Source organism: Pelodiscus sinensis, chromosome 2, assembly GCF_052426305.1.
Source record: "Pelodiscus sinensis isolate ZL-2025 chromosome 2, ASM5242630v1, whole genome shotgun sequence".
Lineage (NCBI taxonomy): Eukaryota > Metazoa > Chordata > Testudines > Trionychidae > Pelodiscus > Pelodiscus sinensis.
The window spans coordinates 151,252-169,320 of NC_143053.1; the positions used below are offsets into that span (position 1 = coordinate 151,252).

Consider the following 18,069-nt stretch of genomic DNA (forward strand, 5'->3'; position numbering starts at 1 on the left):
GGAATTACACAAAAATGAGGAGGTTAGTTAAACAGAAATTAAAAGGACACAGTGACTAGAGCCAAATCCCTGAAAGCTGCATGGAAACTTTTTAAAGACACCATAATAGAGGCCCAACTTAAACGTATACCCCAAATTAAAAAACATAGTAAGAGACCTAAAAAAGAGTCACCGTGGCTTAACCACCATGTAAAAGAAGCAGTGAGGGACAAAAAGGTATCTTTTAAGAAGTGGAAGTCCAATCCTAGTGAGATAAATAGAAAAGAACATAAACACTGTCAACTCAAGTGTAAAAATGTAATAAGAAAAGCAAAAAAAGATTTTGAGGAACAGCTAGCCAAAAACTCAAAAAGAAATAAAATGTTTTTAAAGTACATTAGAAGCAGGAAGCCTGCTAAAAAACCTGTGGGTCCCCTAGATGATCGAGCTATAAAAGGAGCAATCATGGACGATAAAGCCATTGCGGAGAAACTAAATGATTTCTTTGCTTCAGTCTTCACGGCTGAGGACGTTGGGGAGATTCCTGAATCTGCACCGTCCTTTGTGGGTGATGAATCTGAGGAACTGTCCCGGATTGAAGTGTCATTAGAGGAGGTTTTGGAACAAATAGAAAAACTTAATGTTAACAAATCTCCGGGACCGGATGGCATTCATCCAAGGGTTCTAAAAGAACTCAAATGGGAAATTGCTGAGCTATTATCTGTCGTTTGTAACCTATCCTTTAAATCGGCTTCCGTACCTAATGACTGGAAGGTAGCCAACGTGACACCAATATTTTAAAAGGGCTGTAGAGGCGATCCTGGCAATTACAGACCGGTAAGTCTAACTTCAGTACCGGCCAAATTAGTCGAAACAATAGTAAAGAATAAAATTGTGAAGCATGTAAAAGAACATAATTTGTTGGACAAAAGTCAACATGGTTTCTGTAAAGGGAAATCCTGTCTTACTAATCTGTTAGAGTTCTTTGAAGGGGTTAACAAACATGCGGACAAGGGGGATCCAGTAGATATAGTATACTTGGATTTTCAGAAAGCCTTTGACAAGGTCCCTCACCAAAGGCTCTTGTGTAAATTACATGACCATGGGATAAGAGGGTAGGGCCTTTCTTGGATTGAGAACTGGTTAAAAGACAAGAAACAAAGGGTAGGAATAAATGGTAAATTTTCAGATTGGAGAGGGGTAACTAGTGGTGTCCCCCAAGGATCAGTCCTGGGACCAATCCTTTTCAACTTATTCATAAATGATCTGGAGAAAGGGGTAAGCAGTGAGGTAGTAAAGTTTGCAGATGATACAAAACTCTTTAGGATAGTCAAGACAGAAGCAGACTGTGAGGGACTCCAAGAAGATCTCACCAAACTGAGTGATTGGGCAACAAAATGGCAAATGAAATTTCATGTGGATAAGTGTAAAGTAATGCACATCGGGAACAATAACCCCAACTATAGGTACAATATGATGAGGGCTAATTTGGCTACGACAAATCAGGAAAGAGATCTTGGAGTTATCGTGGACAGTTCTCTGAAAACTTCCACACAGTGTGCAGCGGCGGTCAAAAAGGCAAATAGGATGCTAGGAATTATTAGGAAAGGGATAGAAAATAAGACCCAGAATATCTTACTGCCCCTGTATAAAACTATGGTACGCCCACATCTTGAATACTGTGTACAGATGTGGTCTCCTCACCTCAAAAAAGTTATTTTGGCCTTGGAAAGGGTTCAGAAAAGGGCAACTAAAATGTTTAGGGGTTTGGAACGGGTCCCATATGAGGAGAGGTTAAAGTGACTGGGACTTTTCAGTTTAGAAAAGAGGAGACTGAGGGGGGATATGATAGAGGTCTATAAAATCATGAGTGGTGTGGAGAGGGCCAATAAAGAAAAGTTATTTATTAGTTCCCTAAATAGAAGAACTAGAGGACACCAAATGAAATTAAAGGGGAGCAGGTTTAAAACTAATAAAAGAAAGTTCTTCTTCACACAGCGTGTAGTCAGCCTGTGGAACTCCTTGCCAGAGGAGGCTGGGAAGGCTTGGACTATAATAGAGTTTAAAGAGAAGCTAGATAATTTCATGGAGGTTAGGTCCATAAAAGGCTATTAGCCAGGGGATAAAATGGTGTCCTTGGCCTCTGTCTGTCAGAGGCTGGAGAGGGATGGCAGGAGACAAATCGCTTGATCATTGTCTTTGGTCCACCCTCTCTGGGGCACCTGGTGCTGGCCACTGTCGGTAGACAGGATACTGGGCTAGATGGACCTTTGGTCTGACCCAGTACAGCCGTTCTTATGTTCTTATGTAACCAAAGTCAAAGCAACTTAGATTGACTAACAGCAGCTAGTCTATGCCACATTATGTCAACAGGAGATGCTCTCCATTTAACATAGCTTTTGCCTGTCAGGAAAGTGGAGTACAGACATTGACAGAGAGTGTTCTGCCATCAACTTAGCATGTGTTCACCAGATCTGCTAAATCAACACTGCTATGTTGATCACAGCAGTTCCAGTTTAGCATGACGTGTAGACATGGCCTCAGACCCAGCCAGCCGCGTTCTGTTATAGAAGAACAAAGTTTCTGCAGCCCAGCATAGGGGCCATGCATAATTTAAAACTTTAAAACAAAGAGAATCCCACCCATACATTGTCCCGGCCTTGCGTGGTTTCTGATAGTTAATAACACTGTGCAACCAACCCCTCCTCAGCCCCCCCCAGTTCCTTCTCTGCTGCCCTCTACCTGAGACAGAGCACTTAGCAATGCCTCTGTTCTGAGGGAGGTAAACAGCAGATCTACTACCTGACATACCTGCTTGCACAAATGGAAGAAGTTCCAAACATGGTGCCAGAATAGACAAATTATGGCAACTTTCTTTCTTTCACCTATTGTACTGGACTATATACTGGAATTTAAAAAATCAAGTCTGTCCATTAGCTCAGTTAGAATACATCTCATATCAATCATGGCATTCCACCACAAAGTGGATGAGTTCTTGGTCTTTTCCCAGTCAACCATTAAACACTGACTCAGGGTCTTTGTAACCTCCACCTGAAAAATGAGCCCCTACCCCATCACAGTACCCCAATCTGATGCTGCAAATCAGTGTTCCCCCTAAGCTGCATGGCAGCACAGCCCTGCAGCTGCTTAATGGGTCCCGCCCAGTCAGGGGCTCAGTACACACACTGAACTGCCTGGTGGGAGGAAAGGCACTTCTCCCTCAGTGACAGCAGCAGCTTCCTGCTGAGGACAGAGCTGTGAGTCTCTCCCAGCCGGTAGGAACATATCCCCTTCCTACCACCTGGGAGTGACTCGTTGCTCTATCCTCAGCAGGGAGCTGCTGCTGTCACTGAGGGAGAAGTACCTCTCCCCCCACCCAGGCAGCTCCATAGATGAGTCCTGAGCCCCTGGTTGAGCAGAGCTCGTTAAGCAGCTGCGGGGCTGTGCTGCTGTAACCCACACACCTAGGCTATGTCTACACTGGCAGCTTCTCGCGCAAGAACAGCTGTTCTTGTGCAAAAACTTGCCTGCTGTCTATACTGCACGAGCGTTCTTGTGTAAGTAAATTTACAGTATAGCGTTGTAAAACAGGGCTTCTTCTGGAAGAGATATTCCTCTCCCCACAAGGAATAAGCCCTTTTGCGCAAGAGCTCTTCCACAAGAGGGCAGTGTAGACAGGCAACATGAATTTCTTGCACAAGAAGCTTCTATGATTAAAATGGCCATCAGAGCTTTCTTGCGCAAGAAAGCGTCCACGCTGCCATGGATGCTTTTGCGCAAAAGCACATGGCAGTGTGGATGTGCTCTTGTGGAAGACTTTTTGCACAAGAACTCTTCTGCAAAAGAGTTCTTGCGCAAGAAGCCACCAGTGTAGATGTAGCCCTAGTGTGGTTACTGAGCAATGCAAGTGGTACCTAGACCACAACAATAGTTAAGACCAAGAGACCTCTACAGCACAGGCTGGGAGCCACCTGGCTTTTAGCTCAGAGGGTAGAGGCTCCTATACTCCGCTTCAGAGGTCCTGCGTTCAAATCTACTTGGTGACGTCTACAAGTGGGGGGCTCATCCGGGATCTCAACTGGGTCTCTGAAGCTTGGGACGTGCTCCCTCACCTAGGGGAAGTATGTAACCCATATGCAAAGACTACATCTACATTGCAGGCTTCTTGCACAAGAACTGCTTTACACAAGAGTTCTTGTGCAAAAAGTCTTCCACAAGAGCTTGTCCATACTACCATGTGCTTTTGCGCAAGAGTGTCCATGGCAGTGTGGATGCTTTCTTGCGCAAGAAAGCTCTGATGGCCATTTTAGCCATAGGGGTTTCTTGTGCAAGAAATTCATGTTTCCTGTCTACACGGCCTTCTTGTGGAAGAGCTCTTGTGCAAGAGGGCTTATTCCTCATGAAAAGAGGAATAACTCTTCTGGAAGAAGCCCTGTTTTCTGATGCTGTACTGTTAATTTACTTGCACAAGAACACGCGTGCAGTGTAGATGCTCTGCAAGTTTTCGCGCAAGAACAGCCTTTCTTGTGCAAAAAGCCTGTTATGTAGACGTAGCCCTAGTGTGGTTACTGAGCAATGCAAGTGGTACCTAGACCACAGCAACAGTTAAGACCAAGAGACCTCTACAGCATGGGTTGGGAGCCAGCTGGCTTTTAGCGCAGAGAGTAGAGGCTCCTATATATTCTGTTTCAGAGGTCCCAGGTTCAAATCCGCCCAGTAGCAGTTACACTTCCACGCAGCTTGGAGGGACTTGCCATTTTATTATTCACCCTTTCAAGTATCTAAAAGGGTGTCATGAGGAGGGAGAAAAATTGTTCTCCTTGGCCTCTGAGGATAGGACAAAAAGCAATGGGTTTAAATTGCAGGAAGGGAGATTTAGGTTGAACATTAAGAAAAACTTCTTAACTGTCAGGCTACGTCTACACTGGCCCCTTTTACGAAAGGGGCATGCTAATTTTAAACTTCGTAATAGGGAAATCCGCGGGGGATTTAAATATCCCCCGTGGGATTTAAATAAAGATGTCCGCCACTTTTTCCGGCTTGGGGAAAAGCCGGAAAAAAGCGTCTAGACTGGCCCGATCCTCCGGAATAAAGCCCTTTTCCGGAGGATCTCTTATTCCTACTTTGAATAGGAAAGAAGAGTCTACTCAAAGAAGAGTCTACTCACCATGTGCAGTAACTGAGGTTCTTTGAGATAGTTATCCCTGTGAATGCTCCACTACCCTTCTTGCTTCTCTCTACACAAGAGTTTTCAAGCTAGAGGCTGCAGTAAAGAAGGAACCGAGGGGACTTTGGTTGCACAGTGCTATGTAACAACCAGAAATGGCACAAGATGAAGACAATATGTGTGCAACACAATTAGGCACTGCTACTAAAAATCTCCAATTACAAGCGCAGAGGTGCAGACTCACCTAAAGTACAACACCCAAAGGAATATCCATCTTGAAGAACTTCAGTTACTGCACAGAGTTATTCTAATTCACTATTTCCCTCTTTCCTTCTTCCCTCTCCCCCACTGCTATTTATCTTGGAACTGGATTTTTAATACTCCATTCATCTGAAGAAGTGGGTTGTACCCACGAAAGCTCATGATACCATCCACATGTTTTGTTAGTCTTTAAGGTGTGACTAGACTATTCATTGTTTTTTAAGTTTTTGCACAGAGTGAGTAATCCTTTCATTTGTTGATCAATCCCTTTTTTGATTCCTTTGTTTTTCTCTCTCTTTATTCAACACCCACTTTGTCTCTAATTGTTTGCTTCTTTACTATTCTGGCTCTCTCTGTTCCTTTCTCTTCTCAGCCCACTGTGTCTTTCACCTTTGCTCTTTCCCTCCCTGTAGAAAAGGGGGTATGAGACGCACCTTACCGTCTCCCTCTTACTATTTTTTCCTGTTTTTTCCTGTTTATGAGGTTCTATTTTGTTGTTGTTGTCCCTTTCATCCTCTCTGACCTGGCTCTAACTTTACCATCTGTGTTTCATCCTTCATTCTTCTCACACTAATTCTCTCCCCCGCACTTCTCTGTCTCATGTGTTCTTTCTTCCAACAGATAATCTGGGTTCTGTAGTAATGGCTAGGAACCTTTCAGCACCACTCCCTCAGCATCAGAGAACATCCTCCATCAACAGGAAAATTGGAAGACAAATCACATGGGTGAATATGAGTGCTCAACCACCTGCAACAAATGTACAGAATCCCTGTAATGTAAGTATCAGTCACACAGGACCAGTCTTACTGTTTGCAGGGATCTAAGTTGTTGTGACAGGAAATGAGTTTTCACTTGCCTTCTGCCTGATGTCACTGACAAGGGTAAGTCAGATTGGTCTGAATCTGTGATTTGTTCAGTTTGAAAGCAGTCAGTGGGTTTCTTGTGACTGAGGTAAGTACTGCAATTCCATTGGATATATGGACATAACCCATTGTGCCCACACAGAAGACTATTGTTTCCTTTGCTCATCCCCTGCTCCTAACCCTCCTATTGTGGCACTGGAGAGCCGTTATGCTGTTCTGGATATGGGAGATAAGGAATTACCCTCTACAGCAGAAGCTGAGAAGCCTCGTACCCCCAAGGCAGGGAAATCTGCTGCCACTATTTTTTTTTTTAATTAATGGAGATTGCCTATCTCCTAGAACTGGAAGGGATCTTGAAAGGTCATTGAGTCCAGTCCCCTGCCTTCATAGCAGGACCAAGTACCATCTGCTGACAAATTTTTGCCCCAAATCCTTAAATGGCCTCCACAAGGATTGAACTCACAACCCTGGGTTTAGCAGGCCAATGCTCAAACCACTGAGCTATCCCTCCCTCCTAAAGAGGAAATGTAGGGTAGTGGTGGTTGGAGACTTTCTTCTGAGGGAACGGAGGTACCCATCTGTCGCCCTGACATGTAATCTCAGGAGGTATGCTGCCTGCCAGAGGCCCATTTCCAAGACATTACAGAGGCATTATCGAGGATTATCCAGCCCTCTGACTACTATCCCATGCTACTCATCCATGTAGACACTAATGATACTGCAAGGCATCTCAAGCAGATCAAAAGTGACTACAGGGCTCTGGGGGTACGGGTGAAGGAGTTTGGAGCACATGTGATTTTTTCTTCAATCCTTCGTGTCAAAGGTAGGGGCTCAGGCAGAGACAGGTGCATCCTGGAGGTGAATGCCTGGTGGCAAAGATGGTGTTGTCAGGAGAGCTTTGGCTTCCTCGATCACAGGATGCTATTCCAAGAAGGACTGCTAAGCAGGGATGGAATTCACCTTTGGATGCAGACTTCCTAACCTAGTGAGGAAGGCTTTAAACTAGGTTCGACAGGGGCAGGTGACCAAAGCCCACAGGTAAGTAAAAAACATGGAGACCTGGGAGTTGGGTCGCAAATGGGAGGGAGCATAGGCTATAATAGCAGAAAAAAAAGAAGGGAGAAGGCAGAACCAGGAAGCAAAATCCAATCAGTATCTTAGGGTATGTCTACACAGCAAAGTTATTTCGAAATAATAGCCGTTATTTTGAAATAACTTTACCAGCGTCTACACAGCCAAACCGCTATTTCAAAATTAAATCGAAATAGCAGAGGGCTTATTTTGAAATTGGTAAATCTCATTCCACGAGGAATAGCACCAATTTCCTTTTGGTGTGAAAGGAGGGCCTGCTATCAACTGTACATACATGCCTTCAATTGCTGGGCCACATGGCAGCTACTACATATGTTGTCCAGTATGCGCGTCTCCATTTCCGCGCGATGCACCACTGGCTGACTTCCATCTACTAACCTTTCCGACATCCTATTGGGAAGCGAGATATCATTCTAGCACATGTGCTAGGCTACCTCAAATGGTGAACTTCACACCACAACCTCTTCACCGGAGTTCCCTTCCTACAGCCTGAACCATCAGTATAAATTACCACAGATGCCTCACTAATAAGATGGGGAGCACAAAGTTCAGGGAAGATGGTCATCACATGAAGCTATGTTACACATCAATCTCCTCAAGCTTTGAGCAGTCAAAAACATGTGCAGATACTTTGCTCCCGCCATTATGAACCACACTGTACTGATCCTAACGGACAACACAACTACTATGTTCTACATAAACAGGCAGGGCGGTGCTCATTCTCAATCCCTCTGTGTGGAAGCTATCCACCTCTGGAACTGGTGCATCTGGTGTGGGTATGTCCTCAAGGCATCTTACCTACCTGGAGTCAACAACATCACTGCAGACACTTTGAGTCGCAGTTTTACCACAAATGGGAACTATCTTCTGCAGCAATAGACCTTTTTGCAACCAGGGACAATTCCAAGTGTCGCCGATTTTGCTCTCAAGCAGGGCTTGGCGAGGAATCCATGGGCAATGCTTTCCTAATCATCTGGAACAAACTTCTGCACTATGCATTTTCCCCTGTCCCACTAATTCCCAGGATCCTGCGGAAAATTCAATCGGACACAGCTCGAGCCATCTTAATAGCTCCATCATGGTCCAGACAGACTTGGTTCCCATACCTTCAGCGCATGTCAGTCGAGCCATCTCTCCCACTACCAATTTGACACAGTCTTCTGTCTCAAAATGGGCAAACTACTTCATCCCTAACCTCACACTTTGCACCTTCACGCCTGGCTTCCTTGTGTTTCCTGGGCACCAAATCTCAATATTCAGAGCTAGTGACAACTGTCCTCCTTCATAGTAGGAGGCCATCCACTCGAAGGACCTAGCTGCACAAATGGAAACTATTTATGTCTTGGTGCCAGCAGTCACTCCAATTTCAACGCAGCGCATTTCCAAGCTGATAGTAGATTGTATACCACATTGTTACTCTCTTCGGAATAGACACTTGCCAGTTCCACCTAGAGCGCACTCCACACATGTTGCTGCAACGTCTACCACTTTCCTGAGCGGTGTCCCCCTCAAGGACATATACCGGGTGGCCTCATGGTCATCTGACCACTCCTTTGCTAGACATTATGCTATCATGCCTCAAATAGCAACTGATACAGCAGTGGCTACAGCGGCACTATCTTCCGCTGCTCACCAATAACTCCGAGACCCACTGTCCTCACGGAATACTGCTTTGTAGTCACCAACAGTGGAGCACCCACAGGGACAGCACCCGAAGAAAAAAAGGAAGTTACTCACCTTATGCATTAACGACTGTTCTTCGAGGTGTGTCTCTCCTCCCCCTCTCCCCCCCCCCCCCGCCGTGGGTGCTCCATGGCCTTCCCTTCCTCCCTTCTACTCGGAGTTTTCAGTAAGGGTATGTCTACACTTGCACCCTCTTTCAAGAGAGGAATGCAAATGAAGACATTTGAAATCGCAAATGAAGCTGGGATTTAAATATCCTGTGCTTCATTTGCATATTTGTGTTATGGCGCTATTTCGAAATAGCGCTATTTCAAAATAACAGATGCTGTTAAGACACAGATATTTTGAGAGAAAACCCTTCTCTTGAAATAACTGGTAAACTCATTGTATGAGGCGTAAGGGTTATTTCGAGAGAAGGTTTTTCTCTCGAATTAACCATGTCTTAACAGCGTCTGTTATTTCAAAATAGCGCTGTTTTGAAATAGCGCCATAACGTGAATATGCAAATGAAGTGCAGGATATTTTAATCCTGGCTTCATTTGCAGTTTCGAAGGTCTTCATTTGCATCCCTCTCTTGAAAGAGGGTGCAAGTGTAGACATACCCTAACTTGGGGATATATGAGGAGCTGAAGGGGGGGTGTCGGGCTGTGGCATGAGGTGTCAGCTGTCAGCGGCGCAAGGCACCTCCTGCACATGTGCAGCCCAACTGTCAACTGCTACAAAAAGCTCTGAACTGCGGCTCCAAGGATCACCCATCACCAACTGGAGCACCCACGGGGGGATACACCTCGACAGGGGTGGACTGGCAGTCAAAATAGACCCAGGAAATGGGTTGAGAATGGCCCTCCCCATGACAGCACCCCTGCCTGCCCCTCCCCCTTTCCCTGCATCCAGGGCAGGCTTTCGGTTTTTTGCTGCCCCAACCCAAAAAATTCCACCCCCCTTTTTTTGTCTGGGGAGGGTGCACATGTAAATGCACCTTGTGCAGCTTCCTGGGGGTGGGGCGCGCACTCCGTGGGGAGCCCAAGCCCCAGGGCATTTGTGTCTCATAGGAGAGTGCCAGGGACTCCCCACGTGAGGACAATGGGAGGACAGGTTCATCCACAGCACGTCAGTGAGGGTATGTCTACACTACAGCGTTAATTCGGGTTACCTAAATTCAAAATAGGTTAATTCGAATTAAGTTAATTCGAAATAACACATCTATACACAAAAACTATTTCGAAATAGCATTTTGCTCTTTTGAAATAGTGCATCCACACTGAGTGGACCCTGAACTGAAGTTAAGGCTGGCTGGAACCAATGCCGGCAGGGCATCAGGTTAGGACTTAGTGTGTGGGGCTGCTGCCTGAGGTTAACTGAGCTCCATGCTTAAAGGGACCCTACCCCCACCCTGGACAGACAGTTTTCAGGGTTCCCCGCTTGCTTGTCTACCTCGATTAGGGACAGCAAAGCAGTCCTGTCTTGGAGTGCCCTGAGTGCCCACACTCAGGACACCACAGCACTCAGCCACATGGATCTAGAGCTGCCCCTGGGCACATCGGTGTTTCTCGTAGGGTCGTTGCCATCAGCCCGGCTGCACTTGCTGCAGGCTGCCATCCAGGGGAGTCCATTGTGGGGCTGACAGGATCCAGGACAGCTCTATGGGAGAGCATCCACCCCAAGGAGCCCTCAGAGCCACCCCGGTCCTCCCTCACGTCCTTCCACTTACCCCTTCCTAGCCCCCCTTCCTGATGTCAAATAAAATAATTTTTTTTTTGAAAAATAGAAACTGGGCTTATTGAACAAAACTGCGGGGGTGGGGGGAGACCTCTGGGGAGACTGGGGAAAGGAGGTGGGAGACAGGAGGAGAGAGGGTGGGACAGGGGAGGGGGAAAACTGGGAGGAGGGAGCTGAAAGGGGGAAGCAAGGAGAGGAAGGGGGAGTGGAAGCTCAGCACTCAGGGGTGGAGGTCTCGTTGGGCCACATGTCTCCCAGAACGGCGGATGCGGGGGCCTCAGCATCCCCGGAGGGATAGGGAGGAGAGTGTGGAGGTTAAGGTGGGGGGTGTGGAGATTGAGGAAGGTGAAGAGGTTGAGGAGGGAGAGGCAGGAGGGGGAGAAGAAGTGGGAGGAGGAACGGTAGCTGGGGGGGGGGCAGCAGGCACTGGAGCAGCACAAGGCAGCATGCTCTGCACCAAAGTCTGCAGATGGTACAAATGGCACGACCCTGGGAAAGCAGCTTCCTCCAGAACTCCTGTTCTTCCTATGCCTGCTGCTCCATGATGCGGGTCAGGGCTCGCAGGTCCCCCAGCTGCTGCTCTCAGTATCCCTGCCGTGTTGCAGTCGTCCTGTGGAGCCCTCGGGTGCAGGAGCATGTCCCGGGTGGGGTGGTGCACCCTGCACATGCAGCTGATGCGGCTGTGGAGAAAGAAGAGAAGTGGTCAGTTCTCCCTGGGGACACAGTGGGTGAAGCCCAGCCCCCCTCTGTAAGGTGAGGATGACCATGCCCTGCACCGTCAGAGCCACTGTGCTTACACAGAGGCCATGGTCGGAATGTCCAGCTATCCCTGGGAGTGGGAGCTGCCCCGAGACTGCACCCATGCCCCTGTGCTGTGTATAGTGTGGGTGAGGTGGGAGGGAGATGTTAGAGAGGGCTTGTGAAGGAAGGGTGTCCTGCTGTGTTCCGCCCTAGGGTCAGAAGCATGTCAGGTCTCTTCACACATGCGTGGCTATCAGGCCACAGCCCGTGTGGCACGCAGGTGGAGCCACCTGCCCAGGGGTGGCACGGCACGTGCTCTCTCATGCACAGGTGTGCTGCATGATCTGTGGTAAGCAAGGCTCACACGTGCAGTCCCTGGTCTCCCTCCCCACTCCCCCCGGGAAGGGGACAGTGATGGCACTTACATGGTGTGGCCTCCCCAGATGACCCTGGTGACTCCGCTGCTGGGACAGCTCAGGGGTCCGGCCAAAGTGGCACCCTCCGTGGCGGCTCCTCTTCTGCGCCCTGGTCATGGCCCCCTGGTCCCAGCTCGCTGCCCTCCAGGGTGGCACAAACCGTCCTGCCCCCCAGGATGCGGTTCAGTGCCTCAAAGTAGGGGCAGGTGTCTGCCCCTGCTGAGGAGCTGCCCCGAGTGGCCCTGGCGTACCCCGGCCATGGTATGTGGAATGAGGAGTAACAGTTAATGTGAACTAAGGATTTAGTTTGGATTAACTTTAAACTGCCGCGTGTAGCCGCGGGCAGTTCGTTCGGACTAAGGAGGATTTAAAAATGGCAGCTGGACGGGAACATGCAAATAAAGCCTAGGATATTTAAATCCCGGGCGTCATTTGCAACCCTGGTTCCCTGATTTGCTTACCTAGATCGAATTAACGAGCTAGTGTAGACATACCCATAGTGACTTCACAAGAATTATATGTGACGTAACAGCAGTTCTTCTAGTGTCCATGAATGTATTCCTCTTGAGCAGAATGATCATTGTTTCACACTTTTAGGAAAAAGCTTTATGATTTTGAGTCCTTTCGTGCATGTAGAGTCCAGCTGGTGACTAAAATGATCTACCACAAGCTAGGCAAATGTGATGTTGCTACTGGTGTATTAGTTACCAAGTGCTACTTAACAGGATGTGTGTTTGGAGCATGTATATGTCCATTCCCCATCAAAGCTAGGAGAGAACTTGAACAGAAGCAACATAGTTTCTAAAAAATTATACCTTGTGGCTACGTCTACACTGGCCCCTTTTCCGGAAGGGGCATGTTAATTTCAGAGATCGTAATAGGGAAATCCGCGGGGGATTTAAATATCCCCCGCGGCATTTAAATAAAAATGTCCGCCGCTTTTTTCCGGCTTTTAGAAAAGCCGGAAAAGAGCGTCTACACTGGCCCCGATCCTCCGGAAAAAGCGCCCTTTTCCGGAGGATCTTATTCCTACTTCAAGGAATAAGATCCTCCGGAAAAGGGCGCTTTTTCCGGAGGATCGGGGCCAGTGTAGACGCTCTTTTCCGGCTTTTCTAAAAGCCGGAAAAAAGCGGCGGACATTTTTATTTAAATGCCGCGGGGGATATTTAAATCCCCCGCAGATTTCCCTATTACGACTCGTGAAATTAACATGCCCCTTCCGGAAAAGGGGCCAATGTAGACGTAGCCCAGGAGGGTGGTGAAGCACTGGAATGAGTTACCTAGGGAGGTGGTGGAATCTCCATCCCTAGAGGTTTTTAAATCTCGGTTTGACAAAGCCCTGGCTGGGTTGATTTAGTTGGGATTGGTCCTGCTTTGGTCAGGGGGCTGAACTTGATGACCTCCTGAGGTCTCTGCCAGCTCTATGATTCTATCTTTCTCCTCCAGGCTCAGCAAGTGTCAAAAGGTCGTGACTTTCAAGGTCAATCTGTATCAAACCTGAGATCATTTTCACTGTCCAGCCAGGCACAGGAAGCTGCTATCCATAACCACCTGACCAGGAAGGACTCTCCCATGATGGCTGAGGTGACTACAGCCGGTACCAGACTAGTGAGTATGGGTATTTGTCTTTCACTATTTCACGTGGCTGATTGGAGCTGCACAATCTACCCACAGCTGTATATCTTTCCCTTTAAACTCAGGCTCAGGTCAAATTGTCATTTATATGGGCTGTGTCTATACTGGGCCACTTATTCCGGAAAATCAGCCGCTTTTCCGGAATAAGCTGAGAGCTGTCTACACTGGCCCTTGAATTTCCGGAAAAGCAACGATGCTCTACTGTACAAAATCAGCCACTATTCCGGAAAAACTATTCTGCTCCCGCTCGGGCATAAGTCCTTATTCCGGAACACTGTTCCGGAAAAGGGCCAGTGTAGACAGCCCAGTAGTCTTTTTCGGAAAAAAGCCCCAATCGCAAAAATGGCGATCGGGGCTCTTTTCCAGAAAAGCGCGTCTACATTGGCCACAGACGCTTTTCCGGAAAAAGGGCTTTTCCGGAAAAGCAGCCTGCCAATGTAGACGCTCCTTTTCCAGAAAAACTGAAAATGGAATTGTATTCCGTTTTAAGCATTTCCGGAAATTCATGCCAGTGTAGACACAGCCATGGTGAGAGCATAGCCTGTGTCTCTTCATATCTTGTCTGATCCCCACTGTCTTCTCCTTGTTGTGGACTCAGCCTGTATCCCTCCTCCTTTACAACCTTCTCTTCTTCATCTTTTGGACATTCTTGTCCTATGTCCCTTCTCCTTCGCAGCCTGGGATTTGCCCTACTTCTCTTTATAGCCAGAATCTGTGCCACACCCCAGTCCATTCCATTTGCACACCTTTTGTTTCTGTATAAGGAGTTAATGTAAGGTGCCTGAGCTGTCTTGGATTTTCTTTCTCACACAGAATCCAAGAAATCCACAGTTTCACAACAGGGATGCTCACCCTCTTCTGAAGTCCAGTAAAAAGATGTTCCAGGTCACAGCAAATATGGGAGCTGCTGGAGATCCCAAAGCTTCAATGGGCAGTTACTCCCAATCCTATGGGACCATATGTAAATCTGCACTCCAGAATCTTCCAATATCAAATACCTGCCAACAGGCTCCAGCATTGAATACACACCATCATTGACTAAGATGAGTATAGCCATCCATCCACAGACCTTGAAGGGAACTAACAATTCCATTCTTAGGGATTTGGCAGGACCCCAGATGCTAGAGAAGTACTGCCTGCACTCACTGTACGGGGCACAGAACCACTTTCTCTGAGCAGGACAGAGTGGTCTGGCATTCTGATCCATTTAACTTGTCAAGCCTGTGCAGACACCCCAAGGAAAGCAGGGGATGCAGCATTGTTTCCATACAATGCTATAGGCATAGTTTATTTGTACATTCTAATTTTCATATTCAGTTATCACTGATAAGCACAGAAAGCTGCTTTATTCTGCTGCTGCTGGCTTGTGGTGTTAGATATATCCAGGCTGTTTTGTCCATCTGTATTGGCCTCAATTTGTGTTCAGTGAATCAAAATTTTGGAGAGGATCAGGTAACTAAGAATAGGCCATTCTCTAAAACCCAGGAAGATTAAATTTACTGGCTACGTCTAGACTGGCATAATTTTCCGCAAATGCTTTTAACGGAAAAGTTTTTCTTTTAAAAGCATTTGCAGAAAAGAGCATCTAGATTGGCACAGACGCTTTTCTGCAAAAGCACTTTTTGCAGAAAAGAGTCCGTGCCAATCTAGACGCGATTTTGCGCAAGAAAGCCCCAATCGCCATTTTCGCGATCGGGACTTTTTTGCACAAAACAATACCTCATTGTCTACACTGGCCCTCTTGCGCAAAAGCATTTGCGCAAGAGGGCTTTTGCCCAAACGGGAGCAGCATAGCATTTCCGCAAGAACACTGACAATCTTACATGAGATCGTCAGTGTTCTTGCGGAAATTCAAGTGGCCAGTGTAGACAGCGGGCAAGTTTTTCTGCAAAAGCAGCTGCTTTTGCGGACAAACTTGCCAGTCTAGACGCAGCCACTATGAATAACTTGAATTCCCTTCACTTTATATTCCCATTAGTTCCCATGTCCTTTTGGGATACAAAAACAGTTATTAAAATTTTCTCTCAATCCAATAAAATAGGAATTTGCTTTCTTCATGTATTTTTCTCCTATGTATTTAATACTATAATTTTCATGTGTGGATATACCCTTGTATGTATTGTAATAATAAACTGATTATATTTCACTGAGGGAAGTACCTTCCTTTCACAGCATGTTGTCTTCTGTGTGTGATTGTGACTGAGAGAAAATCATTAGGGAAGCACTTCTTTGTCTAATAGCTTATTCCCCTAGTCCACTCAAAAAATTACTCCACCTCCCCTTAAGCCGTATTTTAAGATTATATGTAAATTTCCTACAACGAGGCGGTAATACAGCGAGATAATCCCAAGCCTTGAGGGCTGTGTCTACACTGGCATGAATTTCCGGAACTGCTTAAACCGGAATACTATTCCATTTTCAGTTTTTCCGGAAAAGGAACATCTACATTGGCAGGCTGCTTTTCCGGAATAAGTGGCCCAGTGTAGACACAGCCCCGAGGTGTCAGGTCAGGTCTGGAATAAACACAGATATCAGAAACACTAGTTTGATACTTTGTATACTATTTTTAGTAGAGATAAGTAAAATCATCTTAGAACCCACTTACTTTCTCTAATACATACACTCTGGGGCTGTGTCTACACTGGCATGAATTTCCGGAAATGCTTAAAACGGAATACTATTCCGTTTTCAGTTTTTCCGGAAAAGGAGCGTCTACATTGGCAGGCTGCTTTTCCGGAAAAGCCCTTTTTCCGGAAAAGCGTCTGTGGCCAATGTAGACGCGCTTTTCCGGAAAAGAACCCCGATCGCCATTTTCGCGATCGGGGCTTTTTTCCGGAAAAGACTACTGGGCTGTCTACACTGGCCCTTTTCCGGAACAGTGTTCCGGAATAAGGACTTATGCCCGAGTGGGAGCAGAATAGTTTTTCCGGAATAGCGGCTGATTTTGTACAGTAGAGCGTCGTTGCTTTTCCGGAAATTCAAGGGCCAGTGTAGACAGCTCGCAGCTTATTCCGGAAAAGCGGCTGATTTTCCGGAATAAGTGGCCCAGTGTAGACACAACCTGGCAATTTAACAGTTACTAGCCCAAGTCCCATGAGCCCTAATAAATTGACATGGGCCAGCTATGGATGAATAATTGCAGTGTAGTCGTATGCTTTTATTTGAGGGAGTAGCTTTTGATGGTGTTAGTTACTTGGACTTACAATTTAATGTCTGAAGTGTGGATCAGTCTTCCCAACCCCCTTGAGGGGGAGGATTTAAAGCTATGAGAAGGTGGTATAGGAGCTGAAGTCATTGCATCATCTGGTGAGGATTGCAGCTAATAGAAGTAACAAGAGTATCATGTGGGAATACAATCAGTGCTATCTGGTTCTGCCTCTTGAGCCTCTTTATTCTCAAGTTGTTCTGTCTGTCTAATTCTCCAAGATAATCTACTTTATTTCGTGATCTAGACAAGAGTTAGCCACTAAAGGGGACCTAGGTCAGTGTTCCTCAACCAGTGGTACAAGTACCCTTAGAGGTACTCGAGAGAAGTCGGGGCGGGGGAGGGGGGGTCAAGACAACTGACATTTGAAGAAAACTGAATTTTTGTTTTAAGTTTTACAGCGCTTTATTATTTTTGTACTTTTTACACCCAAAAATTTCATCACCTGCCTAGCTACAGTTAAGTTGTTTTAACAAATGTTGCAATGGTAGAAAAAAAATTGTGTGTCTGAAAATTATAGGTACTGGGGAAACTTATAATTTTTTTTAAAAGGGGGTACTTTTTTTTTTTTTAAAGAGGTACTTTATAAAAAAAAAGGTTGAGAAACACTGACCTAGATTAGGAGGAGCAAGAGGAAAGCAACCCCTAGAGTCTACAAGAGAAACCACAAAATGCTAAGTAAGTTGGGGGGGGCAGGGAATTAAACATAAGAATGGCCAAAAATCCATCTAACCCAGTATCCTGTCTTCGGATAGTGGCTAATTCCAGGTGCTAGGGAACAAACAGAACAGTATTCATCAATTGACGTGTCCCCTGTCACCCATTATCCATTTCTAGCAAAGAGCAGTTAAGGACACCCTCTCTATTCATCCTGGCTAATAGCTAGTGATGGACCTATCCTTCATGAACCTTGTTACAGGCTTTGTAACTCTTCAGTCTTTGCTTTGGACTTAACTATCTTGGGTACTCTTGTATAATCCCTGGGTTAATTAGGATATCTTCACTGAGCTGCAAAGCAAAAAGGAGTCCTACAAAAAGTGGAAACTAGATCACATTACAAAGAATGAACACTAATATGTAGGGACAGAATTAAAAATGCCAAGATACAAAACAAGCTCAAACTAGCTAGAGACATAAAGGGCAAAAGAAAACAATCTACATTAGACGCAAGAGGGATAACAAGGACATGGTAGACCCATTACTCAGTGAAGAGGGAAAAACAAAAACAGAAAATATGGAAATGGGAGAGGTCCTTAATGACTTCTTTGCTTCAGTTTTTAACCTAGAATGTTAGTGGTGATTGAACAC

The 18,069-nt window shown here is 46.2% G+C and overlaps 1 protein-coding gene across 3 annotated transcripts in view; it reads left to right on the plus strand.

Annotated features, from left to right (window-relative positions):
- MAPK15 (mitogen-activated protein kinase 15) overlaps nt 1-15,702 on the plus strand; it is a 112,985-nt gene extending 97,283 nt beyond the window's left edge. For all 3 annotated transcript variants that reach the window (XM_075919908.1, XM_075919909.1, XM_075919910.2), the window contains 3 exons: nt 6,029-6,183; nt 13,368-13,529; nt 14,370-15,702. In XM_075919908.1, the coding sequence (XP_075776023.1) occupies nt 6,029-6,183; nt 13,368-13,529; nt 14,370-14,594 (542 nt within the window). In that variant the 3' untranslated portion in view covers nt 14,595-15,702. The remainder of the gene's footprint in view (nt 1-6,028; nt 6,184-13,367; nt 13,530-14,369) is intronic.
- Nucleotides 15,703-18,069: the final 2,367 nt, after the last annotated feature.